This window comes from Peromyscus eremicus, chromosome 10 (genome assembly GCF_949786415.1).
Source record: "Peromyscus eremicus chromosome 10, PerEre_H2_v1, whole genome shotgun sequence".
Taxonomy (NCBI): Eukaryota; Metazoa; Chordata; class Mammalia; order Rodentia; family Cricetidae; genus Peromyscus; species Peromyscus eremicus.
In genome coordinates, this window is record NC_081426.1 from 68,401,885 (window position 1) to 68,420,072 (window position 18,188).

An 18,188-nucleotide genomic window follows, 5' to 3' on the forward strand; every position below is an offset into this window, starting at 1 on the left:
CCATTGTTTGTATCACCGAATCCGTGTTAGGCAATGCTAACCCCATCGTTAGTTAGTGAGCCAGGAGGAAACCATATCAACGTAAGACAACCATCAATAAGAAGCCCACAGCAAACATACGCAGTGTCGAAAGACTCAAATCTTTTTCTCTAGAATCAGGAACAAGTCTAGGATACTTTTATTATTTCCGCTTAGCATAGTCCTGAGTCAGAAGTGATGACACATGCCTAGATGTCCCAGCATTTGCAGGGAGGCTGAAGCAGGAAGGTTGTGTTCTAGGACCTTCTCAGCGATTAGATACAAAAATAAAACAGAAAAGTAAAGGGCATACAATTTTCAAAGAAAGAATAAAAAATCTTTGTTCATATGTGATATGACCTTAATTGTGGAAAATCCAAAGATTTGCACACAATGAAACAGAATAAACAAGTTCAACAAAATTGCATCTTAAACACACACACACACACACACACACACACACACACACACACACATCAGGTACAATTCTGTATAGTAAGAATAAAAAAAAATCAACAAAAATTAATTAATCTCATTTGCAGATACATCAAAAAGAACTAACTTAAGCAGTGAGGTGAAAACTTTAGACATGATAGAACACTAATGAAAATTAAAGGATGTGTGAGTGGAAAGGCATCCTGTGTGCATTCATTAGGAGACGGTCTGTGAATGCAATTCAAGTCCTGTCAGGATGCAGTGTCAGCTTTTACAAAAGTGGGAAATAGTCCTGAAGTGTGTATGGACTCTCAAGAGACCCTGCCTAGCCGAACGAACAGTCTAGAAAGAAGATGTGGGTTGGGGTGTGGCCCAATTTGCAGAGTGCTTGTCCCACATGCGTGAGGCCCTGGGGGAAAGCTGTGAGAGTATGTAATTCTTCTGCTGTTGATTCTGCTTTTCTGGTTTTAGTGTATTGCTGCACTCTCTTCTCTCTCTTCCCTCCCTTCTCTGCTCCTTTTTGTACATGCTGTGCTTTTCCATGCAACGCATTGAACGTGGCTCCTTGTGGCCTGTTGACAGGGCGCACAGATGTCAACTTGTTGCAGCCAAAGATAGCTGCTGGGTCACAGTGGTTCAGTGGCATTCTGCTCTCTCAGTTGTAATGAAAGAGATCCAGGTTGGTAAAAGCAGGCCGAGAGCAATGAGGAGGCTGGTTAGGAAATGACCACCATCACTTCCTGAAGCTAAGGCCTGAGAAGAGAAAGTTGAAGTGGTTCTCTGCTTGACAAGTGAGTCCACACAGGCATTCAGGACACCACAGTGTTAAACAACCTTCATCTCAACCTCACTCTCTAGTCATTGAAGCTGAGCATTAGGCTAGAGTCCTAGACCTTACTGATAGAGTGCAGACCAACTGATCTTCCTCCTTATGCCATAGTAATGTATACCTTTAGGGTCTTAGATGCTCACCTAATAGGCTTTTTATTCCTAGAAAGAGATTAAAAGAAACCTCTGTGAAATGCGGAACCTTGAGGAAAAACTGTCAAAACTTCATGTGGTAAGTTGATCCCACACTTGCCAGTGTTTTCAGCATGGAATTGATGCCTGATTTTGTAAGTCTGTTGAGAAACAACGTGTAAGGATAATATTCCATCTTTTTAGTGGACTGTGTTGTTTTGGCACAGTCACAGAATGGTCCAACCATCACTGCTAATCCCAGAACATTATCACTCTGGAAAGAAACCTTATTCCCATCAGCAGTCACCCCATTACCTTCTGCTTGGCCCCTGACAGCCACTCACCTGCCTTCGGGTTCTAGAGTTCTCATTCTGACTATTTTGTATAGATGGATCATGTATTGTGTGATCTTTTGCATCAGACTTCTTTTACTTAGTGTGTTTTCAAGGTTTGTGAGGTCACAGCTTGAATGGGAACTCCATTCCTTTCTATAGCTGAGTGATAAATGTTTCACAGTATGGTTATACAATTTCATAGTTTTATCATTCTCTAATCTTCCATAGCATGGGGTTATAGATAAGATTGAAAATCTGAGACCCTGTAGGAATTCTGTATTCCTCTAACTACTTTATGGCTTGGCAGTTTACTAGCAACAGTAAGATTAAGAACTGGTATTTATTTGTTGACTGTTACTAGAAGTACTCATTCTTATTTTAACTGCTTTGTTTGGTGTAATTCAAGCCATTTTCCTAGTCATAATGCTTGTCCCTGTAGCTTTTGGTGAGAAAGACAGGCTTCATTTCCTAGAGACCCCTGATACTGGGACTCATTGTGGAACTAGGAGAATGCCTTACAGGCTAAAACGGGCGGTCACTCAGAGGTGGAGGGCTCTCTGCCTTGGGATAGCCTGCTATGTTGGAAGGGTTCCTGTAAGGTTAGAGGCAAAGACCAACAGCATCTCTTCATTATGTATAGTCTATGCTGCTGTATTCTGGTGACATGCCGTCTCTATGGTGTGGCAGCCTGCATTCACTCCTTGTGGATTTTTGTACACATAGTATGAAGAGCAGAGCACATGATAGCGGCTTCATGATCCACTTTCAGGGGAAAGAGGTCATTTGGACTCACCGGCTGCATTTGAAATAATAGCAGGACTTGTAAGAGATGAATACTATAAACAAGAGATTTCACCCTGTGCATCTTTGAAGCAGTATGCTAAAGGCATTTTGAAAGGGAAAGTGAGAGTAGAGAACTCACACATACCTGTGTGTGCAAGAGGGTTTGCTGCTGTTCACTATTGTCTGCACACTGTGAGTGCTGAGAATGATTGACAGTGTTTGTCTCAGATCCGTGATCGATTCTCTGTGATGGTGGCTGACACTGTCAACAGTTTCTTACGTTTTCTGTTAGTTTTGTAGTTTACATATTTCTGAGATAATAATGATATTGATTGATAGCCAGTGTTCACTCCACACTTGCCATGGCGGAAACAGTGACAATGTCACTGGGTCTGTACTGCTGCACTCTTTAAACATAGGCATTAATAAGTTGTGTTGTGCACGTACATATTCATTTAGAGAGAAGTAGGTCGATGTGCTAAACAAATGAGGAGCAAATGAACTAACTGTAAGGGCTCTACCTTCCACAAAAGAGCATTGGTAGCATTTGTTAGTATGGGAATCATGGTGTGTTTGGTTCGTGTGGGGGCTTTTTTGTTTGTTTATTTTTTTTGCTTTCTTTTAATTTTTTATGTGTAATATATATTTTGATCATATTTTTCTCTCCTAGCTCCTCCCAGATCCTCCTTCCCTACTAAACATTCATCTCTCTCACTCTCTCTCTCACTCTCTCCATCCCTCCCTCCAAAACAAAACAAAAGCAAATGTCAAAACAAATGAAAACCCAGTAAGACAAAAAAAAATACCAAAACAAAGCACAAAGTGCACACAAAACCATAGAGTCCATTTTGTCTGGCCAACTAGGCATGGGGCCTGCCCTGGAGTGTGGTTAAAATACAGAGTAGCACTCCATTGGAGGGTACTGATCTTTCCCAGCAGGGATTGATTGCAGTTAGCTTCTTGGTTAGGCGTAGGAGACTGTCCATTTTCCTTCTCTGCTGGGACCACAGCTGGCCATGAACCTGAGCTGGCCCTGCGTGTCCTGCCACAGTCTGGGAGTTCATTTGTGCATCAGTACTGCTGTGTGGCTGTTTCCTCAGGGCATCCGCCACCCCTGGCTCTCACAGGCTTTCTGGATACTCTTCCGCATAGATCCCTGAGCCTTGAGGGGAGGGTTTAATAAAGACATCCCATTTAGAACTGAGTGTGCCAAAGTCTCTCACTCTTTGCCCATTGTCCAATAATGGGTCTCAGTGTTAGTTCCCGTCTACTATAAGAGGAAACTTCTCTAATGGGAGTTAAGTGTGACAGTGATCAGAGTCCCAGCCCAGTGTATAGACTGTGGGTCCTTGGTAGAGGGCTGTTCTTTTGTTTGTTTGTTTGTTTGTTTGTTTTATTTTACATACCAACCACAGTTTCCTCTCCCTCCTCTCCTCCTATTCCCTCTGCCCCACCTCCTTTCCATCCTGCTTCCCATCCACTCCTCAGAAAGAAACCTCAGGTTAAGGTTTCCCATGACAGTCAACAAAGCATAGCATACCAAGTTGAGGCAGGACCAAGCACCTCCCCTCTGCATCAAGGCTTAGCAAGACATCCCACCATAGGGAATAGGTTCCAAAAGGCCAGCTCATGTGCCAGGATCCTAGACCCACTGTTAGGAGCCCCACAAACAGATCAAGCTACTTAACATGCTACCCACATGCAGAGGGCTTAGGTCAGTCCCATGCAGGTCCCCTAGCTGTAGGTCTAGAGTCCATGGACTCCCATGAGCTCAGGTCAGCTGTCTCTGTGGGTTTCCCCATTATGATCATACCATTATGACCCCCACCCCTTGCTCATATAATCCCTCCTCTCCCTTCAGCTGGACTCCTGGAGCTCGGCCCAGTGCTTGGCTGTGGATCTCTGTATCTGCTTCCATCAGTTACTAGATGAAGGCTCTCTGATGACAATTAGGATAGTCACCAATCTGACTACAGGAGAAGGCCAATTCAGATACCCTGTTCACTATTGCTAGGAGTCTTAGCTGGGGTCATCCATGTGGATTCCTGGGAGTTTCCCTGGCACCAGGTTTCTCCCTAACCCCATAATGGCCCCCTCTATCAAGAGATCTCTTTCATTGCTCTCCCTCTCCATACCTTTCCCAATTCAACCATCTCACTACCTCGTGTTTCCAACCCCCATCCCCTCCCTTCTACCTCCCCTCACGCCCAGTTTACCCAGGAGATCTCATCTATTTCACCTTCCCAGGGTAATCTGTACATCCCTCTTAGGGTCCTCTTTGTTACCTAGTTTCTCTGGGGCTGTGGATTGTAGCCTGGATATCCTTTGCTTTACATCTAATATCCACTTATGAATGATTACATACCATGTTTGTCTTTCTGGGTCTGAGTTACTTCACTCAGAATGATATTTTCTAGTTCTGTCCATTTGCCTGAAAATTTCATGATGTGATTGTTTTTACCACTGAGTAATACTCCATTGTGTAAATGTACCACATTTTCTTTATCCATTCTTTGGTTGAGGGGCATCTAGGTTGTTTCCAGGTTCTGGCTATTATGAATAATGCTGCTATGAGCATAGTTGAGCATGTGTCCTTGTGGTATGATTGAATATCCCTTGGATATACGCCCAAGTGTGGTATCACTGGGTCTTTAAGTAGATTGACTCCCAATTTTCTGAGAAACTGCTATACTGATTTCCAAAGTGGCTGTACAAGTTTGCATTCCCATCAAGAGTGGAGGAGTATTCCCCTTTTCCACATCCTCTCCAACATAAGCTGCCTTCAATGTTTTTGATCTTATCTCAAAGTCATTTTGATTTGCATTTCTCTAATAGCTAAGGATGTTGAACAATTCCTTAAATGTCTTTCACCCATTTGAGATTCTTCTTTTGAGAGTTCTCTATTTAGATCTGAACCTCATTTTTTAATTGGATTGTTTGGTATTTTGCTGTCTAGTTTCTTGAGTTCTTTATATATTTTGGAGATCAGTCCTCTGTCAGATGTGGGGTTGGTGAAGACCTTTTCCCATTCAGTAGGCTGCCATTTTGTCCCATTCACCGTGTCCTTTGGAAGACTGTTCTTTTATGGTGCATTTTGACACAATTGACGTGATTAAAAGTATGTGCATGTACACACACATACACACATGTATATATGAATTGCTGTTATATAGGTATAATCATACATATGCTTACAAAAGTACCCATTTACCTATAAGTATTATAAATATTTAATAAAGCTATTAGAATACTTAATTATAAAATTACCATTTTGCAGGAATTAGACTTATGCCATAAGGAAAAGGAGAGACTAAATGATGAACTCCTTCTAAAATCAGACCTGGAAACTGTTGTTCATCAGCTTGAGCAAGAAAAGCACAGACTTAGCAAAAAATTGGATAATTTTGCAGTCACAGGTAAGATGCCAAATGTAGGTTAAAAAAGCGATTTTTCTCTCTTTATGTTGTTGTTATTAGTAGATGATCTTTCGTGCTTTTGTTTACTCACTATGTGCTGAGCACTTGCTGTGAACCAGAAGTGGTGCTAGGCAGTGTGGACATGATAGGAAGCCCTCCCTATATCTGAGTGGCTGGCACAGGAGGCTGCTTGAATATCTTGCAGTGAAAGTGTCTTCTTGAAGGCAGACTGAGAAGACCATTCTGGAATGGCGGGAATGGAAGTACAGAGTCTTTTTAAGGAATGCCGTTATATTGCCTTACAATCTGCACTTGTGTCTCTGATTACCGGCTCCTCCGTAGCTCCTCACTCCATTCCAGGAGGCTTCTCTCCCTCCCTCACCAGCAGAACTGCCCTTCCAACCTGTTCACACATGATGCTGAGTGTAGCCAGTGCTCTTCTCTTGTTAGCTTGTTACCTTTTAACATTTACCACAGTTGCTCATTCCTTCTCACTCTCTCACCTCTCTGGTCATTCCTTCTCAGGATGGAATGGCCAGTTCCTAAGTTTTCTAATGTCATGGATAGCCGGTTGCATGTAGAACATCGTGCATCTGCAGAGTGAATGAAGAGGAGGATGGCAGCGTGGGATGCATCATGAAAATGAGTCTTATGTCAGTGTGTGGGTGTCGGCTCCACAGGCTGAGCTCTGTGAAGTTGCTAGTATTTGCTTTGTTTTAGACCATGAACAAGTAACTTTTATGGTAAAAACTAGTCATTGTGACCTGGATTGTTTATAGTGGTATATTCCTATAGTCCCAGGTACTTGACAGGCACAAGGCCCTTTTGAGCACAGGAGTTTGAGTCAGTCTATACATCTTATCTCAAAAATAACAGCAGAAAACTAATAATTGTGCTTATTGGAAGAAAACAGTGGGTTCTTTTGGTTTCTTTGTGCATGTTTTAAATTCAAGTTCAGTGAACTATGCACCTGCTGGGTTGCTTACAGGTACATTTTCTTTCAGTGCTCTTTTAGGGTCTCTAGGAACCCCTACTTGGAAGTGCATCGCTTTCTTTTATAGTACTAAACAGTGTCCAGCTGTGATAACGTCACAGAGGGTGACCTACATTTGTTGGACAGTATTTACTGTTAATGTTTTGTTTTTGTGTTCTTCCTATTTACTTGATATGTCTGATCTTTGTGGGTTACACGTAGAACCACTCAGGATTGCTAGTAGTTTTCATTCTGTAAATTATTTATTTACTTGACTAATTCACATTATGTACACAATGTTATCTTAACCACTTTCATTTACAGAAAGAGAACTGACTTTGGAAGTTGAGAGGATGAGGCTAGAACATGGGATAACACGTCGAGACAAATCACCTTCTCGTTTAGACACATTCCTGAAAGGCATAGAGGAGGAGCGAGACTATTACAGGAAAGAGCTGGAGAAACTCCAGCACGTCATCCAGCGAAGAACTTGTTCTGTAAATTACTATGCCCGGGAAAAAAATCCAACGTTCAAATGCTCAGAAAAGGTAATACCTAGGAGTAATCAAAAGGGTGTGTGTGTGTGTGTGTGTGTGTGTGTGTGTGTGTGTGTGTGTGTGTGTGTGTGAAACCTTTTTACTTTATTGCTGTATTAAAATCAATGTCATTTATACATGTTTTCAAAAGTCCTAATCTGGATTTCCTTTTTTCTATAACTTGTGGGACACCTTGCATAATCAGGAAAACTCCCCAACAATAAAGGACAACATTTTGATTCCTATAAATTTAGGTTGACTAGCTGAGTCATGTAGAGGCCTGTAGGCTTTCAGAACCTAGAACTCAGAGCCTCACAATGCTGTACGTTTCCGCTCTTCCCAGGCTTTCTGTTCTGGGACAGCTGCACTTTCCTCGCTAACAGAGCAGCTCTGTCCGCACGGCCCACAACATGCCTTTCTGTCATTCCCAGCTTCGTTGGTCGAGTTCGCAGCACCATCACTTTCAGTGCCTGTCTCACAGTGCCAGTGAAAAGCTGCAGGCATGCTGGGTGACTGTGAGTGAGCCCATGAGGGAAGGGAGTGTGTGTGAGACAGGTGTGAGCATGGAGACCTGGGGAGTGCATTTCCCAATGAAAAGTCTGTACTGTAGGCATGTGCAGAAGCACTTTGTTAGCAAACAACAAAGGCCTCTCTCGATCTGGATTTGGTACCGGCTGTGGCTGCCAGCTTCCTGCTTGATGGTAAGTTGTTACGTACGGTTCCTTGGAATTACAATAAATCATTTTTAATATCAGTAATCTTCATTATCCCAGCCTCCCAGAAGAAGAAGAAAAGTAGTTCCTGATGTTGTACCTTCAGTACTATGCATACTGCTTGTTAATGTATTGAGAATAATAGAGTGGAGAAGGGGCATTAATTAGCATACATTGCATAATAGTACTGTAAATATTACATACAAGATGCATTTATGGAAAAGTGCAGCATTCCCTTCGAGCAGACAAGTCAGGAAATGTTCAGATCCCGTACCAAATACTGAACACAAAATGACAGGAACAGGAGCTTCCTATGTCTCTCACAGAAATTCAGTGTAATAAGTACATTAAAAACATCATGTAAATTTGAGGGGTATATCTACCATTGAGCTACATCCCTGACTGCTAAATAACTTGTAAGTTCTCATTTATATTAAGTGCTAATGAAGAGTGTACAGGAGCAATTCAGAACACTAGAGTTTTTCATACATCTGAATTATGTGGAGAATCTGGAGGGATTCCTTGTAGAAAGTGACATTTAAGCTGAGGTATAGACAGTAATGAGAACAGTCATGGATCTTTATTCATTAAACTCCTTCTCTGGGGTCTGTGCAGACTGCATTCTGGAAAATGTTAGGTCACAGGCTCTCTGCTCTTGTCGTATAAACAGCTTGCCCTTCAATGTGTCCGTGCTATCCAGTCATGTCCATCATGCTCACATGTGCCTGTTTAACAAAAAGGGTAGCTGATCCCTCTGTGGAGCCACCTCACACATTTCTACCATTTACTGAGTCTTCATTGGTGTTGTATATGCTCAGTGGATATCAAATAATATAACCCAAGACTCTTCCCAGTTTTATATTACTTTACTCTTGCTGTGACAAAACACCATGGCCAAGGAAACATATAAAAGAAAGCGTTTAATTCGGCTTATGATTTCAGAGGGATCACGTTCATGGAAGCCGCAAAGGAGTGGCAGGAACAGCTGAGAGCTCACATTTGGATCCACAAGCAGGAAGCAGAGAGCACACTGAGAAAGGGAGTCTTTTGAAAGTTCAAAGCCTGCCTGCCCCCAGTGACACCTCCTCTAACAAGGCCACACCTCCCTATCCTTACCAAACAGTTCCAGCAACTTAGGACCAAATATTCAAACATATGAGCCTACAGGGGTCATTCTCATTTAAACTGCCACACTAGTGTAGCAGTTTATTAGGGTTTCTGTATTTAGGTCATTGACGTTAACATGCTGTAAGTTTACAATCCTCATTTTCATGGCAGTGATGACTGGATCTTTTGAATTATACAATGATAGTAGATACATTCTTAAAAATGTTGGAAATCAGGGGAATGTTGGAAGAAATTTTGCTTAGTCGGTGAACATCCTAATATGTGCTGTCTGGTAGAAATATTTAAACTTGTACCATTGCACAAACAGACCCCATGTAGGTATGAAGCTGAGTCAGCTGGGGCTATTGTACCTGAGACGCCAGCCTTAATGGTCAGTCATAGAAAACAGGTACACACATGTCTTTCTGGACTCTCCTTGGCAGAGAGTTATACAGTAATGACTCTGAAAACTTACCATGCATCAGACTGACATGGAAGACTTGACCAAATGTCCTATACTCTCCTCCCGAAGATTCCAGCATGGACCCTTGACTTCATGTGTACAAGCTTCTAAGTGTTGCTGACCTCCTTGTCGAGAGATTATAGCTTAGGTGCCACGAGTGTGTCATGGGAACAGCTGAGGAGCGCAGCCGTGGAAGCATCTAATGAAACCTGCACAGGTGGTGGCATTGGCAGCCGCCGAGCTTCCTGAGAACCCAGAGCCAGGGAATGTGCACCATCCCTGCCCGTGCCTTCGTCTGCGCTCATGGAATTTATTCTTTAGTTACATCAGAAGAGCTTCTGTTCTTCTGTCTGGGAGCCTGCTTCAGCCAGCCTCATTGCCAGCGTCTCTGTGACAACCACAGGGTTGTAATGACAACAAATGATAATGTGCATCTTTTTCATTGTTTCAGGGTGATCACAATTCAGACATTCATCTGATCACGAGAGAAAGAGATGAGCTCCAGCGCATGCTAGAAAGATTTGAAAAATACATGGAGGATATACAGTGCAATGTGAAACTGCTCACAGCAGAAAGGGATAAACTAAGTGTCTTGTATAACGAGGTAAGAAATTGGTCCAATTAATCCAGCAGGTTGTTTTGAATCAGTTAGCTAAAACAGAACCACTCTGTGTCTCGCATATTTTCCTAACCCGTGGGACTCTATGATTTTCCTTCCCCATTAAGATGATACGTGGTAGTAGTTTTCTGTCATCTTCTCTAAAAAAAAGGTACTTCTCTCTTTTTCCTGTTTGTACTCCCTCTTTTCTTGCTCATCAGTGTATCAGGTCAGTTAGAGATTGTCTCTTTGTTCTGAAAGTAACTGAACAGATCTTAGATGGCTCTGTGGCAGCTTTAGACGTGCTACCACATATCGGAATCCCAGGGATAGACTGGAGATGCAGCCACTGTTTGAAACATGGGCTCTTCAGTTAGCCTCTGAGTCTGAGGAGCTGGCTCCGCTGTCGAGTGCCTGCCGCACCAGCGTGAGGACCTGAGGTCAGATCCTCACACCTGACAGCTGGGCATGGCAGCTTTCATTATAGCCTTAGCTCTTGGGTCAAGACAGGTGGGTCTCCAGAGCATGTTAGCCCAGGCTAGCCAGTCAGTGAGAGCCGGTGGTGCACGCACACTCTGAGGATTAGCTCCTGGGGAAAATCTGCTCTGGGGAGGCCAGCATTGCCCCAGCCTGGCCCTGCTACGGAGCCTGAGCTGGCAGATGGTGTTGACGGAGCAAGTCCTGGGGCCTGCAGCTGCTTTGTTCCACACCTCTCTCTCATGACGCCCCTTACCGTTTGGACAGGAGGGGGAGACGTAAGTTAAGAGGCACCTTCACTTTTGAGCTCTTCTAGGACTTGGCAGTGCGTTCATTAAATGGACCCACTTCTGGAGTCTCCCCCAAGTAGACTTAGCTTTTAGCTTTCTTGAGTCTACCTAGTTAATTCTTCTCTGTCCGTCTGCTTCTAGTTTCCAGTGTTTTGTGGCTGCAGCTTCTCTCAATCAATCTTCTTGCCTTTGGGACTTTAGTATTTAATTTTAATCCTTTCCCTCCTATTTTCTTGGGATTTGGGAAGAAAGGGAAAGTGGCATATATTTAATATATCCCTGCCCCACCCCCTTTTTAAAGTAATGGAATATATCCAAAGTACTTTTATGTCTTCTAATGCTTTAAGGCGAAGGAGGAGTTATCTGCACTAAAACAGGAGTCCACTAACGTGACAGTCTCCAGCAATCTTGTTAGCTGTATGGAAAAGGAGAAAGAGCGTGCATTATTTGACTTAAGAAGAATTACAGCAGAAAACGAAGCTCTGAGAGAAAAATTGGAAGTAAGTAATTCAGTTTACATCTTTTTGAAAGGTAATTTATTAAGGATTTGGAAAGAAGTGAAAATGGTGTGCATTCGTATGCCCCTCCCCAACTGCCTCCCTTTATAACTGCACTGTCCTGTGAAGTTACTATTTAGAATATACATGGAGGCGGAGCTAGCATAGCAGCATGCCAGCCCAGTCTGAACCACTTTGTGTGTGTGTGTGGCCCATAGCTAAGAGTATTCCATCATCGATAAAGTGTTGTCCATAGCTTCTCTCGTACCATGGTGGCAGAGTTGGGAAGTCACAGCAGACACATTTGACCCCAAAGCCCAAGACATGTGCTCTCGGTCCTTCCAGAAGCAGCGTGCCGCACCCTGAACTCGGGATTGTTGTAGGTCATAGTGGTGTCCTTTTCTTCTCTACTTAACGACAATGGTTATTTTTCACCTAGCAGACAATTTACCCGTTTAATGAAAGGGACAGTTCAGTGGCTTCTGCTATTCTTTTTCTCCCTGTCTTTTATAACTTTCACCATATTTAATCTTAGAAAAACTCATTACCACAGTAAGGAACCTTGTATCCATTATAATAGCTTCACTTTGCCCCAGGCCTCCTCAGCTGTAGGCACTACTGATTCACTTTCTGCCTCTGTGCTTTCTCTGGATGTTTCATATGAACTAAATCATTAAATATGGGATTTTCTTTCGTTTTGTGATGTTGGACATTGAACCCAGGGTCTAGCGTATACAAGACAAGCACTGAGCTACATCCCCAATCCACCTGTGTGTTTTAACATTTGGTGTTTCTCAGCAGGATATCCTTAAGGTTTATCCATGAGTAATGCTCATATGAGCATTTGTGTGATGTTTTCATTTCTCTCTGGTAGATTATAATTCTTATAATTGTTCCCAAATAATTGTGTTAATACATACAAAGCATTGTCTCATAGTACGTCCACACGGTAAGTTCTGAGTGTTCTTGTTGTAGAAGCTGTGGTTACTTCCAGTTAATATTATGGAATAAATGCTTTGAAAGTGGCCACTAAAACCAGGAACAAAAAATGAACACTTTAAGCATAGTCTTTATACTACGAATTTTAGTTAAAGTTTTATCCCCAAAAGCAGTGTAAGAATGTTTTTAATTGGAGTCTTTTGGAATGCTGCCTTCTAGAAATTAAAAAAAAAAAAAAAGAGTTAAAATTGCTAGTGAGAAAGCTTCAGTGAAATATGGCATCCTTTAGCACAGCCACTCCCTTACCCTTTCCATATCTGTTGTAATGACCAGAAACGTAAAAACAGACTTCTTAAAACCCTACTAGTACTAACAACTCAGAAAGGCTGCATTCAGATGAGCAAAACCCTTCTGGGTTGTAGGAGGCGGGCTTTTGTGAATTTACAAGAGACCTTTCCTTCACAAACAGCGCTGCTAATCTGACTCCTCCCGCCTTCTGGAGTGTTTCCTGTCGCTCTCCTGGCCACTCTGCTTTCCAGCAGCCATTATGACTGAGCTCTCCCTGAAAGCCCTGGGACAGCTGTCAGCCAAGGCCATCAGTGCTGCCTCTGGAACAACTAAGCCTTTCCCCAGGAGGGTCTGTTCCACGCCACCATCACAGTAGATCTTCACAAAAGCCTTTTCTGATAGTTCCTGTTGACAGATGAGAGCCGAGAACTTAAATAACTTGCCTAGCCTCACCCATCTGTGTACAGTCTCCTTGAGTCCTTGTTCCTTTCCTTCCCATTGTTTGCTCCTTTGTCTTCTGCCCACACCCTGTGGTGGTTAGTCTCACATGCATTATTATAGTGGGGCCGGCCCTTTGTGCTCTGATACGTGTTTAACATTGATTTTAGACTCATCTTTTACAGATGCAAATCTGCTCATGTTTCTTCTGGTAAAGTTCATTACCTGTACAAGATCATCAGTGGTCGGCCCTGGCCTATTTTAAGACCTGTCATCTTTCCCTGACACTCATTTTTGCTATTTCCTACTCCCTTTTTTCAAAGCTCCTGGCTTAAGGGACCTTTTCTTGCCACAGGTCTTCTGCACAGATGACTGAAAGAGTGTGCCACCTCTTCCAATGGCCTTCTCTACGTTTTCTTACCTTTAACTCCAGGGTAAACATCCAGGCTCTAGATTCCTTTTGACATATGAAAATAAAGCTTCTTGCCTAGAAAAAAAATTACTTATTTATATTTATTTTCCTTTATGCTTGAGAATTTCATGCATGTATACAATGAAATATGATCATACATATTCTTCTTAACCCCTCCCAACTTCCCTCATGTTTCAATTTCTTCCTCTTTTTTTTTTAATAGCCCACTAACTCCAGTTACTACTGCCCATATGTTCATGGTTTGGGGCCGTCCACTGGGGCATGGGGTCCTACAGTGATCACATCCTTACAAAAGGATGATCTCCCTCCTCGGACTGTCCACTGCCAGTAGGTCCTCAGTGAAGGGTGTGACCCGGAGACCATCTACTCCGTCAGTGCAGCAGTGTGGGCTGGCTTGAGTGTGTGTAGGCCTTGTGCACTAGCCCCAGCGCTGTGAGTTCCTGAGTGTGATGGCATGCCATGTCCAGAAGATGGGATTTCGGGGCACCCTCCCCCATCTCCCAGCTCGCACATCCTTTCTACCCCCCCATAATGTCCCCTTATCCTAGGTGGGGGAGGGGAACTGTATAAATGCACAGTGTAAGGCTCTTATTCTCAGCACTTAGGCAGTTCTGCAGCTCTCTATTGACTGTGGTCACTGCAAAGAGGAACCTCTCTGACCAGGTCAAGAGAGCTGCCCGGGTGTGTAGATGTGAACATATAAGTATTTGGAGGTACTTTGACAGCATGGGCATTTAGAACATTAGAGCAACAGCAGGTTCTACCCTACAGACTCTGACCTCAACAGCCTTGGGCCTTTGGTCAGGCTTCCTGCATCAGACATGCATTGCGCTCTGTGGAGCAGGCCTTGACTGTGATGAGAAGGAGTTAGCCTGTGACAGCCTTCACTGTCGTACCAGTCCATATCTGACCTGGCAGGTGACTGCAGCACTCAAGGTCCAGGGCTGGCTGCAACTCTGGATGTCATTCTCCCCTCAGCAGCCTGCATAGCACTTTCTAGCGCGATGTATTTATTTTGAGACAAGGTCTCATGTAGCTCAGGCTGACTTACACTTGCCTTGAACTCTTGGCCTCCTGCCTTCATGGCATTATTTTAGTTTCTTGTTTTAGGTCTGTCTTTTTTATGAGGCTGTATAAAATCTATGATGTCAGAGACTTTACTCATGGCTGCACCTTGCTTGGTCCTTGGTATAGAGCATATATCAGCACTGTTTAATTGATTTAATTAACACGGCAGTGATTCCTTTAACTGAATGTGCAGTCATATCAATTATAGTTTTCTAATGGATAGCATGAGCATGAGCATACATCTCCCCTGGAAAAACAGTGACCATTGCATTATGTGACTTGGCAGCATTGGGACTTGTGGGTTATAATGAAACCAGAAAACGAGCCTTCGTCCCCATCCTGACCAGCAGTTCTTACACCTGGTCTTCTACCATACTGTTGCCTATGTCTTCCTGCTCCTGTGTTTTCTTCTTTGTGTCCTGTTTTCCTTACATCTGAGTTCTAGCTCAGCTGTAGAGCTCTAACCTAGTGTGAGGCTCTTGGTTCAGTCAGGAGCACTGTAAAAAATAAATGGGTGGTGGGGGCCTTACATCTCCTCTTGTGAGGGCACAATTCCCGCACTTGTGACTTAGTGTGCTGTTCTCTGTATAATGCCTGTGTTAAAAAGGGTCAATCCACCTAAGTCTTTTTAAACCAGTGCACTCCATTTTCTTTTCTGTGTGACACATGAAGGTCAGAAATGTGACTTTTTCTAAGTGAAAGAATGCTTTTATAAAATGTCTGACCTTTCTAGAACACTCATAGAGTCTGTGAAATAGGAGACAAAGCTCTGCAAACTTGCATTACTTATTTTTGTGATTATTTGATACAAATGAACATTTTCTATAAAATTCTCTTTCAGAGTATCCAAGAAATGAATGTTTTCGGAAAATCAGAGTTAGAGAAAACTATTGAAGATTTGACATACATGAATCACCAGGTAATTTATCAAAGGATTTGGGGCATATTATATTAGATGACTGACTGCCAGTGATGCTTTTAGTGTATGTTTTGGAAAACTAATATGCAGCAGTGTGTGCTCTGAGACTTGTTACTTAGTTCAAATCTGGCTTCCTGTCTAGACCAGTTTCTCGACTCTTCTCTCCCAGTGTTTTTCATTTATGACGTAGGACTGGCACTTCTGTTTCTCAGGGTTTCTGTGAAAATGTGATGGGTGAACAACACACATGCCACACTCAGGAGTCCTGGAATCTTACAGACATTGGTAGTAGCTAGCTAGCCATGATTATTATGGTTTGGTCTTATAAAAGTAATCACAGAATACAGACCGACTACAAAGTGAAGCTCATTGTTAATTTTCTTTATAATTAGCCCCCAGTCTCTTCAGGAGATTGCTTCCAGGACTTCCCCAGATACCCAAGTCCGAAGATTCTTCAGTTAGTTGTATAAAATGGCATAATATTGCATATAACCTATACATCCTCCCATATTCTTTAAAGCACATTTAGATTTCTTTTAGTACTTTAATTATATAATGCCTTACACAATGGAGAGGTGTAAACAGTTGCTGTACTGTGCTGTTTAGGAAATAATGAGAGGAAAAATGTTGTATAGGTTCAGTACAGAAGCAGCCATTCTAGACTAATTAGATAGTCTACATTTTCTACAGTTGGCTACTATGAAATCCCAGGATTTATACAGAAACCAAGAGCCAAAAGTCACATAGAAGTTCAAGGAACACTGGTACTGGGTGTTTAGGGCCGTTATAATTAAGATAGGGACTAATCTTAGTTCTTATCTGATGAAACCAAATACAACAAATCCACATAAAGGAACCCAACATATACAGAATCCCAGATCAGTGAGTAAAGAGTGATTATTTAGCAGTTCTTTCCTGAATGAATGGCTACATATATTAAGATACCAAGAATAAGAAATTGGCTCCTGCCTCAAATAGCCCATGTCCAGAAATCATTTTAAGATTATTTACAGCTAGCTCCTCAGTGCTGAAGCATGAGGTTCACACAATGTCTGCTGCCTCTTTGAGCCAGGCCGACTTGGACCAGGGCTGCAGCAGCCACTGAGAAACACTTCCCACGGTGCGAACAGGGAAGCAGCCCCCAAAGCCTAGCCTTTCACAGGGCTTTACACTTGTTCGCCCTTTCCTGCCAGAGATGAGCGTGAGCCAGCCAAGCTCCCAGGGCTTCTTATCCTGTTACAAAGTCTGACTTCTTGTTGGTGTGGCTAGTTTCTTCAGCAGCCGTTCCTTTTTCCTCACTTTCCTTTCCTTTCTTTTCTGGCCAGAACTTGGAGGTTTTCACACTCTCCGCTCTGGTGTTTGCTCCCAGCTCTCACTGCAGACCTGGCTGAAGGCTGCCGGAAATAACCAAGCCACAGCATGCATGCCTGGCTGCCTCCAGTTTCCTCCTCCAGGCTCATTAGTCCTCGATAGTCTCAGGGCACGTACAGAACTTACATTCTTTGCCACAGCGTAACACACATGGCTTCTAGTCCTTTTCCCCAGAGTCCTTATGAACGTGGCATTTAGCCGTCCACAGTCCTGCAGCAGTGTGCTCTTCTCCCATCAGAACCGCCTGACCGGCTCCGCATTACAACAGTCTTGTTTTTTGGTAGCTCACTTCTCCAGACTTTTCTGTAAGCTAGTCCCAAAGGCTTCTGAACCACACGGTTAGGGAGTCACAGCAGCCCACTTCTCTCTGCCACTTTGCTGTGTGTCGGCCTTTCATGTCTGTGAGCAAGGCAACTCACGGAAAGGTTTATTTGGGTTCAGTCCATGGCTGCTTCCATTGCGTGGCTCTGAAGCCAGAGCAGAACTTGATGGTGTAGAGGGTCTGGTAGACTAGCACTGCCCACACAACAGCCAGAGAGCCATGAAGATGGAAGCGGAGGTGGGGGAGGGGGTGGGGAGGTGGGGAGCATGATGCAGCATCCCAGGCCATCCCCCAGCAACCTCCTTGCTTCTGCAAGGTCCTACTTCCTGAAGTTCCCACCCACTCCCCGAGCAGTGCCACCGGCTGGGGACCAAGCCTTCACCCCTGAGTCTGTAGTAAACGTGTTCAAACCACAGCGGGCACGATCATAGCAGCTGCGTGCTGCCAAGTCAGCAGCTCACTTCTAGACAGTTACTGTATAGGAAAGGTCGGCAAACTGTGGTTCCTAGACCAGACCACCAATTGCTCTGTAAAGTGGGTTTTAGTGCAGAGACTGACCGGCTCCTTTGGTGTGTGTCTGTATCTGCTCTCGTGCTTCCCTGGAGTGGAGGTGACGGACCATAGGTCCCACAACGCCTAAAGTATTTATGTGAACAAATATGTGATTATAAATCATACAGTGGAGTGCTGTCGAGCGGAAATATGACGAAAGTTACTAACATCCACATGTATGACTAGTACAAATGCTTGTTGTACCTATGCAGTAAGTTGCTGAAGAAAGCATGCAGTGTGATTCTATTCATGTAAAG

General features: G+C 43.4%; 1 protein-coding gene across 1 annotated transcript in view; it reads left to right on the forward strand.

Annotated features, from left to right (window-relative positions):
* The window catches only part of Cep135 (centrosomal protein 135), a 60,632-nt gene that overhangs the window by 15,858 nt on the left and 26,586 nt on the right, over nt 1–18,188 (forward strand). The window contains exons 9-14 of the mRNA XM_059276043.1: nt 1,448–1,513; nt 5,809–5,947; nt 7,245–7,468; nt 10,191–10,343; nt 11,452–11,604; nt 15,609–15,686. Coding sequence (XP_059132026.1) covers nt 1,448–1,513; nt 5,809–5,947; nt 7,245–7,468; nt 10,191–10,343; nt 11,452–11,604; nt 15,609–15,686 — 813 coding nt within the window. The remainder of the gene's footprint in view (nt 1–1,447; nt 1,514–5,808; nt 5,948–7,244; nt 7,469–10,190; nt 10,344–11,451; nt 11,605–15,608; nt 15,687–18,188) is intronic.